The following is a 20,761-nucleotide window of genomic DNA, read 5'->3' on the forward strand; positions in this document are numbered from 1 at the left end:
GCCTATATGTGTGAGTTGAATTCCAGGCATTTTTTTATTTTTTTAAAGAAAAGACATGACTGAATGGAAAACAATTTATTACAGAAAAAGCCAGCAAGCAAGCATATACTTTGAGTAACTGCTGTGGGAAGCACAGATACTTTTGTCAAAGGTAAATCTCTAAAGATTCCTGATCACACACTGGTAACACCTACTCAATGTAAGAGCAGAAGTACAACTGCTGGTTCTTTGCAACATGTCCCAGGCATTTAAACACAAATTTCTACCACCACCACTTCCAGCTGTGCTTAAAAGAAAAAGCCTTTTACAAAGCACTTATATATTTCTTACCTTGGAACTGAGCATTAAATCCCTTCCGTCGATGATTACTGTCAGATGTGAAATGGAGTCGTAACCAGTTCTTACTGCTGATAACAGGAGAAGGTAGATTCATACCAGTCAACCTGGAAGAAAACAGATCTATTATAAATCATGCAAAAAATCATGTTTAGACTACTTTAAAAGGAAAAAAAAAGACAAAACCAAAACATGTTGCATAGTTTACAATGTATTTAATAACAGCAGTTTACTGGAATGTAGTCTCAATTTATTATTGGTTTAGTAACTATTATATTGTGAGTTTTTTTTTCCATTGCATCTAGCCATTTTGTTGCCAAACTTTACAAATGACTTTTTTGCAAGGTAGAAAAACATTTTTCTTTGTATATGCACATGTATGTGTGTGTTTGTGTGTACATATATGTGGGACAAATCAATTAGAAAAAAAAAGCAAATGAAAATATGACAAAATATTGTTTCTAATGTAAATTGTATTGATCAGATTTTTCATAAGCACATATTCTGCGTCATTTGGCCTTTTGCTGGAGACATTTGATCTCATTTGCAGAAGTATTGAGTCTCTACTACTGATGTTATCTCAGTCCTTAGCCTCTAAGATCAGGAATTAAAAATGGTTTTCACTTTGCAAGTGACAGATTTGAATGTAACATGATAAACAGTATTCGAGTCCATGAACTGAATGAAGAAGATTAAAAGAAACTTAAAACATTCATTCATTATCAGTCATCTAGTGCCCTGTTAAAGACCAGTCCCATGGGGAAAGAAACATCATTTTTCAAATAAAATTGTATAATAATGCATACACTCAAAGCTGTATAGCTGTGTTAGTATGATACAACACCTCTGCTGATAAACCTGCAAGAAATAACTAGAATAGCACTGTTCCAGCTACGTTTCTTCTAGGTGTGAAGATAATGTGGCTGCAGCAGAACCACAGCTAGCAGGGGAGGCCCTCTTATTGCTCACTGTTGTGAAGAGTAAATAACCTCTTTCTTGTTTTATTATTTTTTTTTGCCTTGTATTCCAAAATGTCTTCACACTGATGCTCAGTGTATATACACTAACCTACTGTGTATAAAAATAATAAAACATTCAGTTTTCATAGACTCATGAAGGACTGATGCACACCTTACCTAACTTGTGTCATATATTAGACACAACATCCTTTGAAGTCTCCACTGCCCTCTCAAGGGACCGTGATCACAGAATCACAGAGTGGTTAAGGTTGGAAGGGACCTCTAGTCCAAGCCCCCAGTAAGTATTATTAAAATGGTTGATAACAAGTTTGCCTCAAATATTTATGTCCCGCCAAATTTTCTAGAAGTTAGTGTATATTAATTAACTTGAACTACAACATAGCTTTACACTTAATTAGGAGAAGTATCTACAGGGAAATATCTTGTTTTGATTATGGATTTGATGAAAAGAAAAGTAATTAATATATTTATGTGAACAATTAAATTATATTTTTTTCCTTTATGGGGCTGCTGACTATAAACAAAACATGATCTGTTTTTATCGTAGAAGTCTACTGTTACCTTATTCTCCTGAAAATGAAAACGCAGGAAAGAATTAAAGTAAATGAACTCTGTTCTTTGGGGAGTTTGTCTGTCTGTCTGTCTGCCTGCCTATCTATCTATCTAGCCAATTCATTTCCCTTTATTCTTCTGTTTATTTTAGCTATTTTACTAATTTTGTGATCAGTCAAACAGAAATATATGCTTGGATTAACCTTGATGTTATTTGTTCGAGAAGATAATAAAATAAAAAAAATAAAATGAAATGTAAACAAAAAAAATGAGAAAAATAAAACACTAGGAGAACTAGTTAAGATTAAACAACTGCTCACGAGCTTTCTGTCCAAATTTAATTTTCCCTTTTTGAATACTTATGCTATTTCTGTATTCATCTAACTACAGATGTATTCATATTTTTAATGAATTTTCTTCTTTTGAAAATACTGTACAAACATTTATCAAGCTTCCATAACATGTCTCTGCATTAGGAGGAAAACACAGGACCATAATTTTCAGTTTGGAACTAATTTCAATACTAAAATCCTTTCAGCTAAAATACTTTTAAGAGCATCCCCAGAGACATGTCAAAATGAGAACTTTCAAGAATGGTCCCTTATTAATAGACAAAATAATTGGAAGTGGTTTATGGAAGGACAAATTGGGATGACTGCAGCAAATATCTGAAGACAATATGTCTCTTTTGGATATATATACACACACAAAAACATCTAGGTGTCCCTAGAAAAATGATGTTTAAGTCAGTTTCTTCAAATTTGTATCCTCGATAAAGGCAATACTATATGTGATACCAAGAGTAAATAATTGGCTGCTTTTGCCTCATTTAGATGTCTGTAGTTGTACAGATTTGTATCGGTACGTGATTTATATCTCTAGAGACGTAAATCTGTTCATCTGCACTCACATGTAATAAGAGGACATGTGATGCTGAAACAGTCAAGCTCAGGCTGCAGTGTCGCACAGATGAGACCACCTGGTGCTGCCGAGATATAAACAGTAAACAGTCTCTCATGCATCTCCTCTGCCTGCTTTTCCTACCCCTCCACAATCCTTTCTTCCTATATTGCTCCTACTCACTTGCATCAACTTTCAAAATCCCTTACTAAATTGATATGATTGACTTAATTAGTTTTCAAGATGTATCATTATAGAACCTTTTCACAGTATGGTAAAAGTTTATCTATCTGTGCTATTTCCTTCTTGTGGTATTTATTGACTTTACACTGAACCTAGCTGACAACCAAACTATTTAAAACTAAATCACTGTAATTTAAAATAAAATTATTTCTCATTATATTTGCTCCATTAAACAAATAAAAGTGTACTCAGTCCCCTTAAATCAGAATTTAAGCAGTTGAACTAACACCAGAAGTTTCTCTAATTGTCTGCATAGAATTTTACACACATGCTCAGAAGACCTGTGACCTGGTGAAGGCAGGAGGGAAAGATGGGATTCATTTTATCCGACCACAGTTGTCAGTAATATCAGTTAAGCTCCCTTTATAGTCAATGCAAGCAAGTATTTGGGGAGCGTGTGTTGTCTGAAGCATTTCAAACTTCCAGATGAATCTCACACGAGAAATGACCATTTCCTTCACTGCTTTTTAAAAGAGTAAGGGTGACTAGATGGGTAAATATCTAAATTTGCACTTCAACAAAGGTATATAAATGCTGTTATAAATCAGTTTATGTGATATGCCAGAATTTAGAACTTTGTTTTTTACTCCCAAGACAAATTCCTCCTCGGTTCCTCTCTTGCTTCTTCTTGTTTTGTCCCCAGCTTCTTTTGTGCATCCAGTGTGTATCACTGGGTGTTTTCCTTGCACATACTTGATATTTGCCTGGAGATTAAAATCCAAGGCAAGATTTTTTTTTTTTTTTAACTGGTGTTTGAAAAAGAGCTTTGTTATACCCTGGTTTATTGATTTAACAATGTTAGCAAATATTTTTCTTGATTATTGCTCTGATATTTGACAAATAAAATAGCGACAATTTTCCATGGCACTCTGGATAGATGCTTTCTCTGGAAGATCATTACTGCTCTTGTGCTGACGAATGAAAGAACAGTAATTCCATATATGTTAGGGTTTTGCTGATATATGGCTTTCATAGTCCAATGGAAGTGGAACATTAAGCTCTCGGACACAGCAATCAATTTGATTATATTGTTCAGCACAGTGATATTCAGCCCAAGCCCCAAAGTGCTGTAAGTTGCTCATCCACAGCATTGCAAAGAATTCTTATGGCCCAATGCAGGGAAGATATGTGGAGGGTTTTGGAGTTAATATGACAGTTATCATGAAGGGGAATGGAAAGCTAAAACAAGCTCACAACTGATTAAAGACAAGGGTAAATTGTGTGCTTTATTCCACTACTTGCATACAATAATTGAGCATTTTGAATATAAAATAATTCTTAAAAAATTGTTCTGAAGTTGAATGCAATTATTAACAGCTGCAATGACAAAATATAGATTTTATAGCACAGGCACTTTTCTATGTAAGAGCTTGGCAATTACAGTGTTTCTACTGCCCAGATGGGCCTTAAAGAAAAAAAAAAAAAAAGTATTTTTTTTCCTCGATTTAAATTAATCCCTTAATGAATTCTCTTCTGATCCAAATAGGGTAAGTGTGAATTTATTTATTAAAATTTAGAAATCACTTACATAACCAAAATTGTAAAGCTGTTTTTATTATTTATTTACAGTTCTATTTAGTATAATTACTATCTCACCAGATATGTCCCAAAAAGCAGATGTGCAAAACATTCTACACCAACCGATTTTAACTGGAAATATCTGCCAATGTCACTGTTATTTCTCATGCAGATGCTGATCTCTCAGAGCTGTTTAATTTTAGTTACAGTAAGTAAGGAAAATACAACTTAGAGACACTCTTTTTTGTATTTTTAAAGAGGTGGAAGCATTATGAAAACCTTCTTTTATCCAAATTATATTGAAATAATATATTGTACAGATAGTACCGTAATTTTAAAATATATTAGGTACCAGTACATTAGGTACCTATTATGCCTATTATTATAACTCTCTGCCAAAAAAAACATATAAGCTGTAATACTCTGAAAAATATACTCTTATGACAAATAAGATACATTGTGCAAGTAATTGTAGTGATAATGTATCAGAAGGGATATTTTGTATTTCCATTTGTAGCTAATACTACGAGCTTTTTTTAAAAACAAGCTAACATGAATTTCAAGATATTTTTGAGTTCAGTGAACCTAATTTGATTTATATGACTTTAATTATTTTGTTTATTTTACTTCATGCCAGATGAATTATTTGCTTTTCTTGAATTAAAAGGCTTTAGGTGTACAATTTGGTTTTATGATAAAAGAGCGAGTGAAAAACAAAAATCAGAAAAAAATGATTCCAATGTTTAGATTCTTTGGGAATAATATTTTAATGTAATTTTCTGAAAAACATTCACTGTCTTCCTACAAACTTTGAGACTGCATTTTTGTTTCAAAATACTATCACACAAAGTTTTTAAACACCTGTATTAGATTTATGGAAATTATAATCTTCGACAGGATCAGAAAGTTTCCTACTCTTCAGACCTTATGTATATAATAAGTAGATTAATTAATCAGTGCAAAATTACATCCTGCAGTACCGTGCAGCATACAGTCGGCATGGCTTTTGTCTGTCAAGGAACTATTATGCTTCTTTTCAAAACAAAGCATTTTTTCCATAAATATGTTTACATTTACTGGAGCTAATGCATGACGGATCTAAAAATTAAATAACTTTAAGACAGATTATTAAGAGTTTTTTAAAAAAATGAAAACAGTTTGTTAAAAAATAATAACAAAAACTCTGACATGTTAGACAGCCAAAGATAGCCCAATGCATAGGAGTCCATCTAACTTTGGTTCTCCTTGAACCTGAAAAGCTTTACTCAGAGATGTCTTCTGAGAATTAGACATATGGTAGATTTCAGCATTTCACTTCATGCAGCTAACTTACAAAGCTGAATAAAGTCACCTGAATCCAGCTTTCAAGGTCTTTTTTACCTACTTGTGTCAGTAGAAAGAAGCGTTGAGGAGCCGTTAGCCATCCAGAGTGCAGTGCACTTTGCAGAGAGTTGTTATATGTATAAGAAAATGGAGATGGTTGCAGTAAAGTTTTTTGAGGGTCACTGTCATAAAATCCCCTTTTCCAGACAGCTGTATGCTAATTTCTTAGACACAGTGATTCTCCCATAGAATCATAATGCCATAATATCTAAGGGGTGGCTAGTTGTTAACTCTCACTGTAACAAGGAAAATGCCTCAGGCTCTTAATTCTTATCCTTTTGGATACAGCCGCTGTTAGGTATGTGTGCTTCATATAAACCAGGTATTGGTACTTGGCACCTATCATCTATAGAACTATGAGAACATCAGTCTAGAATAGTTTCCTAAATAACATAGTCCTTGACCTATATTAAGGAAGATTAAATATATATATACATATATACATATATATATATATTCAATTCTATTCATTTTGGCAGCAGGGGAAGAAATTCTTCCATTATAAAAGCAGGCAACAGCTTGCCTAATGCTAACAGAAATTATAAAGCCATAAAACCCCAACTGTGTTCAGTGGTCCAGCTACACCTCCAGCCTAGATCAGGTCTGTCAGGTTTCTGCTACACACACATCCACGCACATCTACTTTTGTATATGAAAGACCGATGTATTGTAAGTAAAAACGATTTTGTACCTCTCCCCAAAACACAACGGATGACTAGCCAGGCTGCAAGAATCTGATGGCTGTACCATGCTCCTTAGGATCACTGCACACTAAAGCTAGGTCTGCAGCACAGCACTAGTGAACGTCATCACATGACTCAACAATATATGAAACTTTTTTCTTTTTTTTTTTTTAATTATATCGTCCATTTAGCGATAGACATGTGAATAGCTCTATTCTCTAGAGGGAGTGAAGAGGATGGTGCTGGTCTCTTTTCAGTGGTGGCCACCGACAGAACTAGAGGTAATGGCCACAAACTGAAGCACCAAAAGTTCCACAGGAACTTAAGGAAAAATTTTTTAACAGTGAGGGTGACAGAGCACTGGAACAGGCTGCCCAAAGAGGTTGTAGAGTCTCCTTCTCTGGAGATCTTCAAAACCCGCTTGGATGCCACGTGCTCTAGGTGACCCTGCGTGTGCAGGGGGGTTGGACTACATGATCTCTAGAGGTCCCTTCCAACCTTAAGCATTCTATGATTCTATGATTCTATGATTCTATGTTGCATCATACTAAAAGGAGAGCAACTACGGGGGATAGTTATGGGAGGATTCTGCACAGTTATGTGACATTCATTATATTAGCTTGGATAAACTGCTTCCCAGCAGGATTAATTAGACTGAGAGCAATGCTGTGCTAATTGGGAGTGGTCTCATGTGAAGCCGTATATATATTATCATGTCAGTGCTCATGATCTTCATTAGGGTATTCACTGCTAATCTATCTTGATGACGGTTCTCTGAAGCGAGCAGTTGAGTGGGGAAAGAGAAGTCGTCTTCTCTAAAACTGACACTGGAATGAAACTGAGTTATAGCTGGATATTGTGATGCATATTCCAGAAGCCAGATCAATTTATTTCAACATTTCAGCACAGAATTTACTCAGTTTCCTTAATTCTAACTGTATCAAGAACCAGATACTTAATACTTGCTTCAATGACATTATACTTGCAACACCATTCACAAGAGAAATAGTGCTCTGTATTCTTTTTTTTTTTTTTTTTTTTCAGTAGTAAATGAATATTTTCATATTTTATCAACCAGTCTTGGTAGCAATATTGTCTGAATCCAGACTGTTCCCAAGCTTTGTGGGTGATATTTTAGGGTTTTGAGGAAAGCTAGCCCAACTAGAGAAAAATTCAAAGTGCATTTCTTATCTTCTTATAACAACCAGCCTCCAATTGACAAGAAACTAGTAGCAACAATGAACACTGTGACACGGGTGTTTTTTTTTTTTTTTTTTTTATCATGACTATAGGGCCAAAACTTGGAGCTACCACACTAAATAGCTTAGCTAGATGAGAAACTCTTAAATGATGACTAAATTACTGTTCTATCAAATGTTCTTTGGAGCAGCCCATTATTTTTGAAATGTATTGCCCATATCAGGCATACTACACTAAGCCAGCTTACTTTCCAAACACAACAAACACAAGTACATGTAATTCTAAGGTAATTGACAGAATTCTAAAAATTACATTTATATTGTATGGAAGACATTCTTAAAAAGGATTTCATAGACTGAGTGTAGTATAACAAAGGTTTTTTTTTTTTTTTTGTCTTTCTCTGCCTCAGAGAAGTAGAACCATTACTTACTGACTTATCCGAGGTGATTTCTTGAAAAATCAAAATATAAAAGCTATTTTGTGTAGAGTAAAACAAGCAGTGTCCACAAGAACTGCAAGTCTACTTCTTACTGATTGACTTGGATTCTGCAGTTTAAATCTATAAAATTATGTGTCTCTTAGAAAGGACAAATTTTTCAAAGGCCTCAACAATCAAGTTCCTAATCCCTACAAAATTTCAATAAACCTTGATTAAGTAACACCTACGATACTCTTTTAAAACTCCCACTGCGTAAAAGGATAACACTATTATATGATTGCCATTGTTTCCCTCATGACTGCTGGAACTGTAACCAAGATATTCCATTGCCCCGCACTGGCTCTTCCTGTACCTTACTGAGTACCTCTCATTTTCATTTCTTTCTTTTCAAATATTTCCTCACTTCTTCACAGCATGGAAAATGAATGATTTATGTATCCTCCTTTGCTCCCTGGCACTCCGAACGTTTCATTATAATTCCTAGCAATTAAAGCAGGTGCAGATTCTAGATTAACCAACAATAGCATCCTCAAATTATTTGCAGCTATGCAAATAGAGCAGAAAGTTTACAGAAAGCTTCAACAGACAGGTCAGTAAAAGAGGCAGGGGAATAGTGGGACAATCCATTAAAGGTAATTAGCTTGTTAACGTAATTACTTTACATATTAGGCATAATACTATCCTGAACTTTTCTGGTTTATTTTTCATTTATTCCTTCCCTGGGATATAAAAGCAGTCCAACATATGACCCGTGAAAAGCTCCACCCCCCAGCAGCACGGAGAGAAGGAAAAAAAAATCCTAATGAAAGAAAAAAATGTGGGGTTCTTTTAAGGTTAAAGACACTTTTCACAAATTCTGCCGCCATCCTGCATGTTAGGGCTGTGGTTCATCTTGGAAACATAATATGGTTATATTGTTTAAAAAGAGAATAACCCATGCCAGTCATACTTTCGTACAGACAATATGATATGGAATAAAATGGGGTTTTGTTAAAGTATATTTGTAATGTGTTTTTTTGTTTCCCAGAAATTCATCTTAAAATGCAAGTATTGTTCACATCACGTCTTGAATGGTATCTTAGAAAGATTCTGATCAGAGACTTGAGCAAGAGAGCTAGGAGAGTCTCTGCTACTTTTTGCCTTCTTTGCCTCCTGTGGAGTAAGTACGGCATTACTAATGCAGCAGAAATTGCCATCAAATTCCAAGTGGGTTAATTTTGTGTTATATAGTATCTATTACAGATGGAAAGCTAACATTAATAAAATATGGCAATGAGAGTTCCAGATCCTTGGAAGTATTAGCTAAAAGGGCAAATAAAATGAAACGATGTAAGACAAAACCTCTTGTAATTCTTTGCAGTTTTTTCTCCTTTGCGTGAGGTTGATGGGGCTGGGGAGATAACTAGTCTTTTTGATTGATTTTGTGAGCTATGCCAGGGGAGTTTTAACATTAAGTGGGGAGGATAAATTGGAGGGTAGGGAACAGACTAAATTTGCAAAACAAACTACAAAGATAGGTTTCTACGGCACTACAACAGCAGATGCAATGAGAAAAGCTACGGAATTAATGGAAGAAAGCAACAAATAAGAACTCATAATCCTTTGAGTATATGAATACTAATAGCCAGGAGCTGACAAAAAGCAATTTAAAAACAGAAAAAAAAAAAAGAAATCCTAAAGCATTTAGGAATGGTAACCACCATTTAGACCTCCTGATGACCACTCAGAAACAGTAGCATTTGCTATGACTTCCAAAGCAGAACATTTATTTTTCAGAGACCCAGTTAACAGACAACTATGATAATGATATTAAACAGCAATTCTAAAAATATAGAAAGCTGCAATACAAGACCAAATTATTGCAGGTCTTTGCTGAATACTCAGATACAAATTAAACCTATTTTCTATGAACAGAAAATCTTACATATATATATATATATATATAAAATCACGAAAGGAATTCAGAACAAAGAAGGGTAAAGGATGAATTTATTTTTTCCCCTTAGTGCAATTTTCAGAGCACCAGAATGAAAAGCCGAGGTACCACTTGAAGTTTATATTCTGTTTTTCTACAATATATTTCATTTTTCCATGGCTCTTTATAGTAAAATTTCAAGTTTCTGCTAAAAGTGATTATAGTTTCTTAACTTAAACAAAGATATTATTACATTATCCTATAGCAATCCAATTAAACTCCAGTGGCTTGACACTGTAGTGTAAAAGTCTGTATCAGTGTGTTCTACCATTAAAACAACTTGTCTCCTGTACCTCTGTGAATACGTACTTCCCCAGTGTTGCATGAGCATTTGATTTTTATTTTTCTTTTGTTCTGACTGGTTCTTTTTTGGATAAGTTATCAAGAGTCAATAAAAAATACTGCAGATTAGCATGTTACTCACTAAATTCACTATAACTCACTGAAATATCTTAGCATTAAGCTACTTTATCTTAGATATTTCTTCCCTGAAACAAACACATTTCAATATTAAGTCTGATGAAGAAGTTCAGACTTTATCCTACAGTAGAATATAACCTCAGTGGTTCATTAGATTAAAGCCTGTGAAACATTACATTATTACAAGAGACCTTTTGATGTTTTATTATCTGCAAGTACCTTTTATAAACACTGGTGATACCAGTAGAGTGTGGACTTATTATCTTCTATGATTCTAAATTACATCCTGAAGCTGGTATCAGGCTACTATTCTCTTAAGTCACTTTCTGTAGTAATATTAAATTGCAGTGGTAATGAACACTCACAAAATACCATTATCAAGTTCACAAATCCTAAAGTGCCTTTAATAATTCACTAAGATTGAATTCATACTGGATCATTTCCCAGGTGCTAAGGATAATGATAAAGCACCTTAGCCATTACCAACCAACCATTTCAGATGACAAGACCAAGAATACAGAATGGTGATGTATGTGCACATGCTTTCCACATAAAGTAGATTTAATTCTTTTTGGTAATGTCCTTGTTGGACAGAACAATCTAAAAGAAAATAGTTCAATCAATAAGTCTTTGTAATTTGCCACAGAAAATATTCCTCAATAATCTGAGTGTGTACTAGATATTTCAAGATGTTGCAGGAGTTAAGATTTAGTAAATCTTAAAAATTCAGAGAAGATTAAAAAATGTTTGCCTTCTTAATAATCTGGAAGATCAGCTCCCATACCTGAACAAAAAGCGGTTTGAGATTTTATAAAAGTATATGATTAGTTTTAAAGGACAGTGCTTACTTGAGTGGTTCTGAACCACTGAACAGTAAATAACAGCGGTTCTTCAATGTATGGTCTCAAAAAATAAAGAAAACAAACAAACAAAGACTTCTATCTCATTTTCTTTTTTAAAAAATTTTCAATAAAATAATGGTATATGACGAGTACAAACCACATAATTACATGTGATTAATGAATAATGATCTCTATGATGAAGTTTTCTGCATTTCTTCCAACACATTCAAGGACTGAGTTACTGTTCCTCGCTGCAGGCCTTATACTGTGCTATGAATCTCCTGTATTACTTTTTTCACATCAGGCCCACATATAGCAATGATAACTGCCAAGCCAATACTGTACAGACAATAATTACAGAAAAAGAATTATGTGAATATTAGAGATAGAAAGATATTTTCTTTCAAATAGTTTAAATGAAAGCAAAGAGAAACTCCTCTTAAGCAATAAGGAATCTTAATATCCTAGCTAATTATTTTTACACGGTAGAGAGAAGATTCCCTAATTCGCACTTCCAGTTTTCCAGCTGAACAGAAAAGGAATGATAATGGCAATGGAGATGAGACTCATAATTCTCATGCTGATTTTCTCATAATTCTCATGCTGACTTTTACTCCACAGCAGTATCACATGATTGGTAAACTGGTCATCTAACTGGCATTTCATCACATCAAGGTTATTATCACATTAGTCTTTAAAAATGGTCTGTGTCATGTAACCTTTCCATTAAAAAAAAAAAAAAAAGAATAATTACTTGACTTTCATTATAGAAAACAATTGCTTTATCACTTTGCTAATAAGAAACTCTACATATTACCATATCAGCTAAGTTCTTCATTACTCTTCCACGTACAATGAGAAGTTTTAGACATGGAGCTGGGGCACTAGACAGGATGAGAGTGATTGATGACACATTCATCTCAACTGACTCCTTGAAAACCACACAATACAAACTTAGAGGCAAGACGTGTGGAATGAGATTTTTGTCACGGTTAGAAAGTCAGTGATTCAAAAGGCTAAAGTAAGAGTCTAGCCCACAACTGCTTCTATCCTTCTGTTCTGGATAGCTGATCTGCCAAAGGAAAAGAGTTTCACTTATTTTAATGGAAAAGTTCTGCAATTTTACCAGCATTTATTTAGCATGAGATCCTGTTCAGCAGGTAATACAGACCACTTCGCATCAAGGAACAGCAGATACGCAACACGCTATCCTTCAGAAATAGGAAAAGCAGTATGAATTACAGTATCATTATCAGTTATGAAGCAGTCACAGGTAGGATTCAGTTTGTAAATCAAGACACTTGTCTACAAGAGATCCAGGATCCCAATGGCCCATTATCAATAGAAGAAAGAAGTAATTAGTGCCCTAGTGCTACGTGGCCTGCACGTAGGCATATAAATTTGAGCAGCTGAAAGTTGTCCCGGCTTTTGACAGCACTGCTTCAGGCCAGGGATGCAAATGCCTAAACGTGAGCACTCGGACCTTTTTTTTTTTTTCCTTCTCTGCTGGGCCTCTCTTTGCCACTCCAGAATAATCCAGGTCTCTCACAGATCCTGTGCTGTATTTCTGCCTGCATTCAAAATGTTGGATAGCCCAGGTCATCTCGCATGGCACCGGATGCCTGGGAACCTGGATCTCGTCCCAGGTTTTCAGTGGTGATACTGGTAGCTTAACCACCTAGAATCACTGCAGAGCCCACCTGGGGACTAACCAGAAGATTGCTGAACATCAAGAAAGTTGTAAACCATCTAACAGTTACCCTGACAAGGCCTGGGCTGTGCTGCACATATTCCCTGCCTGCAAGGTAAACTCAAACTTTACCTCAACTCATTTTAAGAAAGGAGCCTGCAGCAGCTCCCACTTGGCACCGATGATTACACAACCCGCCTGTCCTTGTCTGTATCTTAAAGTGAAGCAGCATGTTCTCATGCAAGCATTCTTCTGTCCTTTTCTTTGACAGTAGGAATAAACTGAAAAAGTAAACTATAGAAGCCTCCTTTATCAGAAATAATACACACGCTATGTCACAAAAATCACAGGAATTTAGTGGCACTTTCAAAATGATTTAATTAAATGACTAGGTTATTACAATAAAAGCTATGCAGCCCTTTCCAGAAAGAAATACAGTGATGCCACAATTGTAATTTATTTTATCAAATTACAATACAAATTCTTCTGAGAATACATGAATAAAACTTGATGTACAACACTGTATTTATGGAATCTGAAATTACAATATGTTAGGAAAACGGCAAGATCATTATGGTAATAGAATTTATGTCCAGAATTTGTTCCTTCCATTTGTATTAAAAATGCACCATCACAACATGCTATGTTTCTCCTGGAAATTATACTACATGTAAAGCATTTTACTATCATTGCAAATATATTTCCTTTAGTATTACTTTGTATTATAAACATCTAACCCCAGAGAAATACCATGTCACCCACACATTATGAATGCTGGAGCATAGCTCCATTCATAGAAAGATAATATCTTTAGAAAGAAACACACACCAGCTTTTTAAAAAAAAAAAAAATGAAGGAAAACAAACACTCTTGCTCTTGTTGCAATTCAGATTTTGGGTAACATGGAGGATCCATTTCCTATTAGTGATGATATCTAAAAAACAACAAAATATATATGTTTCCTGATTGATTCATGCTGAGAATGCAGGTTAATATATTCAAATATAGCATAATTTTTTGAGATCACTTTTGCTGTGATCAGGTAAATCCATTTTTTTACTAAACACTTAAAAACAAAGTTAGCATTTTTGTCGTATTATTAACAATCTTCCTAATACTAAAACAAATATTAAAATCTAATAAACATTATTCAATAAAGAAAGAAATAGGAAAGGAAAAGCTGACCCAGTAAAGACATGGAGAGGAAAGAAAGAAAAAAGAAAAAAGAGTATCATGATGTTGTTACTAGAAGTCAAACAGAAGCAGATAGATGATACTGAGCTCATCTGCAAGGCTGAAGAAAATGAGAAATGAAAAATACCGCTAAATTTTGAGTGAGCAGTTTCTGAAAACTGTGTAAGCTGTAAATATATCATAGGTGGCTTTACATCTGGATAAAATTTTCTCATGCAGTTAGTTAACTGCTATTTGAAAGAGAAGGAAAGAGAATCGTGAAAAACAGAAATACGAAAATAAAACAAATGGAGATTTTCAAAGGAAATGACGACATGTAAGCCTAAAGGTAATCTTAACAATGAAAAAAGGTCTAGTTAATACACTCTAAGTTTGCTGGAGAAATTAATAGAATTGGCTCACATATTTTCTAAGAATAAACTCATGATTTGGGTCTTGCTCTACCAATGAGCATCGAACCTGTCACTGCATGGCCTACAGCCTCCCAAGAGAACATAACCCTCGTTGTCCACGGTCTGATTTCCACTGCAGAAAGGAGGGAGCTTTGACTCCCATTCCCTCAGGAAAGAAACATAAGGAAGTACCCTGGAACTCACAAGATTCCCCCAGCTGAGGTGATAAAGAAGCAAAGGGGAGGTGCAGACAGACAGGGCTTGAGCAGTTAATGTTCAGGAGAAAGCTCCTGGTTGGGATCTGATATTGAAAACAATCTCTGCTTGGCCAGGCTGAGCTGAGTAGGGTCAAGCCACAGCCGGAGGCTGTTTCGAAGGCTTCCCTTCCCACAGCTTTTCCCACTTAACTTTCCCACTTCTCAGTGGCTCACTACTTAGCAGATTGCTCCTGTGGCTCTTGTTTGGAGTCTGCCTCTCATCTCCGGAAAAAAAAAAGTATCTCTTTTTGGAAAAAAAGTGCAATGCAAAGTGTGTTTTTTTGTGAGAAACCCTGCTGTACAGTCAGAGAGAGATGGTCTGTGCAAATCTACTGGCTAACTGACTGCAAAACTTGTACTGTAAGCTTATTTTGTTATTTTTTTTTTAACTGGTGATTATTTATTCTATAAAAAATAAATATTGATGAAATGAGATTGAAGAAGTTTAAGGTTGTAAAGTGAGATATAATACAAGGTTGTGAAGTGAGATTACAATTTAGATCGTGAAACAGATGGACACGAGAATGTGATATAAAGTGATCTGGAAATAATTATCTTTCTAGCTGTACAAGAAACTTTGTTTCATTAAATTAAAATTTGTAATAAGCATCAGCAAATGCCCCAGCAATTATTGAAAACATCACTTGAAAATTATGTACGTTTAGCATCTGGCAAACTTGGACATTTCCTTTCTATGTGACTAACATAGATAGTCACATGTTCTGTATGGCAAGTCAAATAACTAATTTCATTATATGTTTAAGAGCTCTTTGCCAAAACCAATTGCTTAAATAGAATCATGAACTGCTTTTTCAGTGAAGATGCCAAGATGACGAAAGCAGGACAGAATTAAAAAAAAAAAAAAAAATCACTTTCTCAGCATTGATCCTTTCCTATCCTTTCCCTCAACTTTACTTGTTGTATACATCCACCCGGGTCCATATTGGTTTTTCAGTTTATTTAACCATGTTTCATACTCACAAATCAGCGACATGGCTCAGGGGGAAAAGTATATTTGAAAAAAATGTAGTACTCAGATGGAAGACACCTCAGGTGACATGCTGAGAGCTGCACAAAATATATGAGCTGCAGTACTGTCGAGTGCTTGATATGAAACCCTCATCTTGAACTTAAAAATACGGATAATACTGCAAAGCTGGGGAGTGCCCTGGATAAAACGAGTGAAAATTATTCACAGAATGTACAAAATCTTTGTTTGCATTTAAGTAACTGTAAAGACTGACAAATGGATGATTACACACGAAACTGAAATCTGCTAATGTTAGAAGAGACATAGCAATGTTTCGTCAACTTCAGATTGCCTTAAGTTTTTGTTTGTTTGTTTGTTTGTTTGTTTTTGTTGTTGTTGTTTTCTCCCTAGTTCTAATAATGAAAGCAGAGTATAAACTGAAGTATAGCCTATTAAAATATTTTCTATAATATTTCACACTGGTTTATTCACCTTCCCTGAACACTCACGAGGTAAACCTCCCTCGTTTTTCTTTTGGAAATACTGCAGTTCATGCAGAATATAGTCTAGTAGAGGGTAATATTTTTGTCTTATTCTGTAGCATGATACACAGCTCTGCTTTGCTTTGCAGTGTTCAACAGGGAGAGTTCAACAAGGTAGTTTTGGTGTATGAGGACAGACATACTCCCTACTTGAGGATCATGTTAAAAGGAGCAGTAATGAGCACATATTTCTGGTCTCCCTTGGCAGGATCTAGGAGGAGGCGCAGTACATTGGCTCAATGCATTCTTCAAGCTCAGCAGGAAGCCTGACACTTTGCATTGTGCTCTCTGCTTCCACACTAAGTAAATTACTTCCAAGCCCATCTTCTGTGCTGCAATGATCACTCCCTAACTGACCAAAACCCAGGAATTAGAAGGCGGCGGTGCTTTCTGAAGCTTTACCTCGAAGAAAGCCAGACTTTTGCAAGCTACAGTTTAGAATTCAAATCCTTTACTAAAATAATCTTTACTCCTCATGTTTTTGAATTGCTTTCTATTGACACCACTTTTCACCTTCACCATATGTGGATTTTGTTGTATAGGCAGTCACTTGGAAATTAGAGTTTAAACTAGGAGCTGAAATTACCACTGGAAACTATCATGGAGAGTTTGAGCACTTCCAAAAATAGCAGCCATGGAAACATTATAGTAACGAAAATCAGCACAGGTATCCTTCTACTTCTGCATCATGAAAGAACAGAGAATTCCTGAGATTTGCACTATTGTTTTGGTCTTGCAAAGGCAGTACTCTATTGCACGAAAGAAAAATGACGCCGCTGGGGCTTTTTTCCTTGTTTTATTTATTTTGTTTGTCTTTATTTGTGAGGAAACCAGCAAATAAAAATACTTTTCCTATCCCCCTTTTTGTCAATAGATTTGGCCCTTAGTCTTTGAACAAGTGAACTGGGACTGTGGCAATATCCATGCGAAGTATTTTGTATATCTTAGGGGCATATAAGATCTGATCCATAGCTGAGTGCCTATTACCCTTTGAGCTATCCACCTAACTGCTCTATCCACTCTGGCTGCTGCTCCAGAAGACCCCAGGGCTTCTCTGGATCCCCTGTGATATCTCACATTCGTGTGTGAGCAATGTTATGTCAAATGTCAGTAGATGCCTACATGTAGGCAGGGTTAAACCCAAGGACTTAAGTTGTTTAAACACATGAATATAATGCCATTTAAATGCTTTAAAATATTCTACCCAACCTCTAGCTGCCACTACAAAAGTAAAGAGTCTATCTGCAGGTTTTATGAGTCAGGTATGCCAATTGCACATTGTTTGTATTTTGGGGCATATTTCTGATTGTTCTAGAGCACAGATATTTGGGCAACGGAATTGCTGAATTCAGTTCTAGTGCTGGGTTTCATTTTGAGGCACCTACATGGTAAACAAGTGCAGGCAGGCTATCTGCCTGACGTTGGTATCTAAACTGTAGGTGTCCAAGATGTTCAACATATCCTGCTTGGCCTCCATCCAGAAGACAGAAGCCTTCCATAGTCCCATATACTCTGGTATATACTCTCAGGTATATACTCTGGTATATACCTAAGCAAGGGAATTGGATTACTGCTACCCATCCAATCAGGTAAATGGATCTCTAAAGTCTGTTTACTGTACAGGTGGGCCTAAACTAATCACAGCTTAGACACCTTCTTCAATACAGGAACTAACAGAGAAGCATCTAAGTTTAGCTGATTTAATCTCTAGCCAGGTTTCACCTTAAACTTGTGCAGCAAACCTGCACACTAATCAACTATTACCCTTATACCATAGGCAGGTTTGTCATTTCTATTTTTAAATAATTAGGAGGTGCTTAAGCATATTTATACATCCATATACTCAGAATACGTATAGTTATACATAGCTACTCATTTATTTCACTTTTCAATATGTCAAAGTAATTAAATTTAAACTTTGAATTTTAATAAAGTAGAACTGATTAAAATTTCTTTATTAAAAAATAAGATCACACTAAGCAGTTGCCAGATTTTCAGTGACAACCCTTACAGAAAAACCATCACTTACGTTAAAATGGATACACATTTGGTAATATAACTGGCACATTTCCTTCCTCAATTGCATTTTTTCTTTTTCTTCTTTTGGCATCCTACAGAAGCAGAAGCAATCCTCATTTTTCAAGTTATCATGAAAAAAAAAAATCAAATATATAATTCCTACCAATCAGGCAGCTCTCACATGTTGTCTAACAAGATTTGCAGTCCTATTCCCTAGTCATTTGAGAGCACTCTGAAATCATCAAAAGCTCAAGCTATATTCTTAAATTGACTTTCCTGCAGAAGTTATAGCTGGCTTCAAGAGAAAATGGTTTGATTAAGAGAGTCCTTGTAGCTCACACCAAAGGAGTGCTCAGTTGTTTGTCACTGCATGACTTCATTCAAACACCTCATTCCAAACTCTTTTGAATTCATTCCTGAAATAATGCAGGGTGTGGGGGGTTACACTTATTTTAAGTGTAAATATCTATCAACACAGCAATAATATATGTATTTCTCATCCAGCCTTCTTTTGTAATATTGAATCATCCATTTTCTTCTCACAAAAAGATGAAATGTGCTTCTTTAGCAAGTTTGTGGGTTAAAACAGGAGATATCCTTTTCAATTGACCAGCAGTTTCAAATTGATTTTCTTTTTGTCATACTGCACCATGTTACCGTTTATTCTGGTTTTTGTTATTTTCTTTAGAAAAAACATAATACACTATTAATTACATTGGAGCTTTAATATAACAAATGTGTTTCTATCAACACATGGTGGGTTTCAAGTCCCACCTCAAAATATCTGGGGAGTTGGGAAGGAGGACAATACAGATTATACTTGAGACTCAGCTAAAAAGCTTTCTTTATGTGGAATTTGTATTTAGCATACTAGGGCATTCAAAGTCAATGGGAAGACAAATTTGGTTTCTGTTTTTTCATCTACTGCCTCACTTTAAATACCATCACATTAACTTTTCTACCACTGCCCAAATCAAATGCAGCTATGCAGGAAATAGTTTTGGAAGGAAGAAGTGATACTCTTAAATGGGTACCTGTGTTTTTTCATATATTCATGCTTCTTGCTTCAAACCTTCTGCTTTTCTAATCAAAGCTATATACAGTGAACACTTTCCTGAGGAAGACAATCACAAAGGAAAAAAAAAAAAAAAAAAAAAAAAAACTGCATGCTTGCAGGCTGTGAGAGAGAGCATCTGTCACAAAAATCATGTTTGAGGTTAAAATGCCTAAATGCATAAAGGAGTCTAGTCACCTAGAACTGGATACAGCTAGAATTCTTACAGGCAGGCATTATGTTAAGATCCCAAGTTCTTTGCTCCGCAGTACACAACATCCAGTTCCACCGCTATATAACTTAAAAGCTCTACAGATTTCTAAAATTCTGCTTCTGTGCAAGCACAGGCTTTCCTCAGCCCCAACGGGTATGATCACGGGTTGGTGAGCTTAGTCCAAGTTTGCTCCACCTCAAGAAACATGGTGCTTTTTCACTGAAATGCTTTGAGGAAATTGTACCTACTAGATCTTCTGAAAGTCTGTCTAACATAGCCTTAAAAGGATGGGGTTCCAAACCAAACAAAGGAGGAAGGAAAGGAAGGAGAGGAAGGGAGAGAGGAAGGGAGGGGGGAAGGAAGAAGGGAGGAAGGGAGGGAGGGAGAGAGGAAGGAATCTCAAACACTATCTAAAGGATATGAAAAGGATGAACAAGAGACAATACCTTTTTATACTTGCTTGGCATGCAAAACCCCCAGGACACTCAGGTGCTTCACCTAGTCGGTGTTTTAATCTCTAAGCTTTAGACAGTTTTAGGACAAGGAGGACCCACCACAGTCCTCTTGTGCCATTGTTCTAAAATGAGTTTGCCTTAAGCAGCAGCACTGAGCAGTAAGAAAAAAGAAAAGAAAGAAGGCAGAAAGAAAAAATGATTATTGCCTATAATGGAAGATTGAATTCCAGCCTTGATTCCATAACTTTTAATATATTTTACATAAAACAGTTGTTTGAGTAAGGGCAGGAGTAATCTCAGGAACAAGTACAGAGCTGAGGTCTCCTTTATCAGTGGAAATGTCCTAATTAGGATTCCATGACAGTACTATTTATATCACGCTTTAAAAGTGTAAGTAAATGGTTCTTAGTGATGAACTTCAAATATACTTTTTAAAAATGTATTATTGCTTTAAGGGAATACTTATTACAGATCTGCTGAGAGACTGATTGCATGAAATATGC

At 35.4% G+C, this 20,761-nt stretch overlaps 1 protein-coding gene across 1 annotated transcript in view; it reads right to left on the bottom strand.

Annotated features, from left to right (window-relative positions):
- CSMD1 (CUB and Sushi multiple domains 1) overlaps positions 1–20,761 on the bottom strand; it is a 994,655-nt gene that overhangs the window by 358,884 nt on the left and 615,010 nt on the right. Inside the window, exon 6 of the mRNA XM_088530602.1 lies at positions 331–443. Coding sequence (XP_088386728.1) covers positions 331–443 — 113 coding nt within the window. The remainder of the gene's footprint in view (positions 1–330; positions 444–20,761) is intronic.

This window comes from Tinamus guttatus, unplaced genomic scaffold, assembly GCF_059628265.1.
Source record: "Tinamus guttatus ecotype Peru unplaced genomic scaffold, ASM5962826v1 Tinamus_guttatus_pri_ptg000383l, whole genome shotgun sequence".
Classification (NCBI taxonomy): Eukaryota; Metazoa; Chordata; class Aves; order Tinamiformes; family Tinamidae; genus Tinamus; species Tinamus guttatus.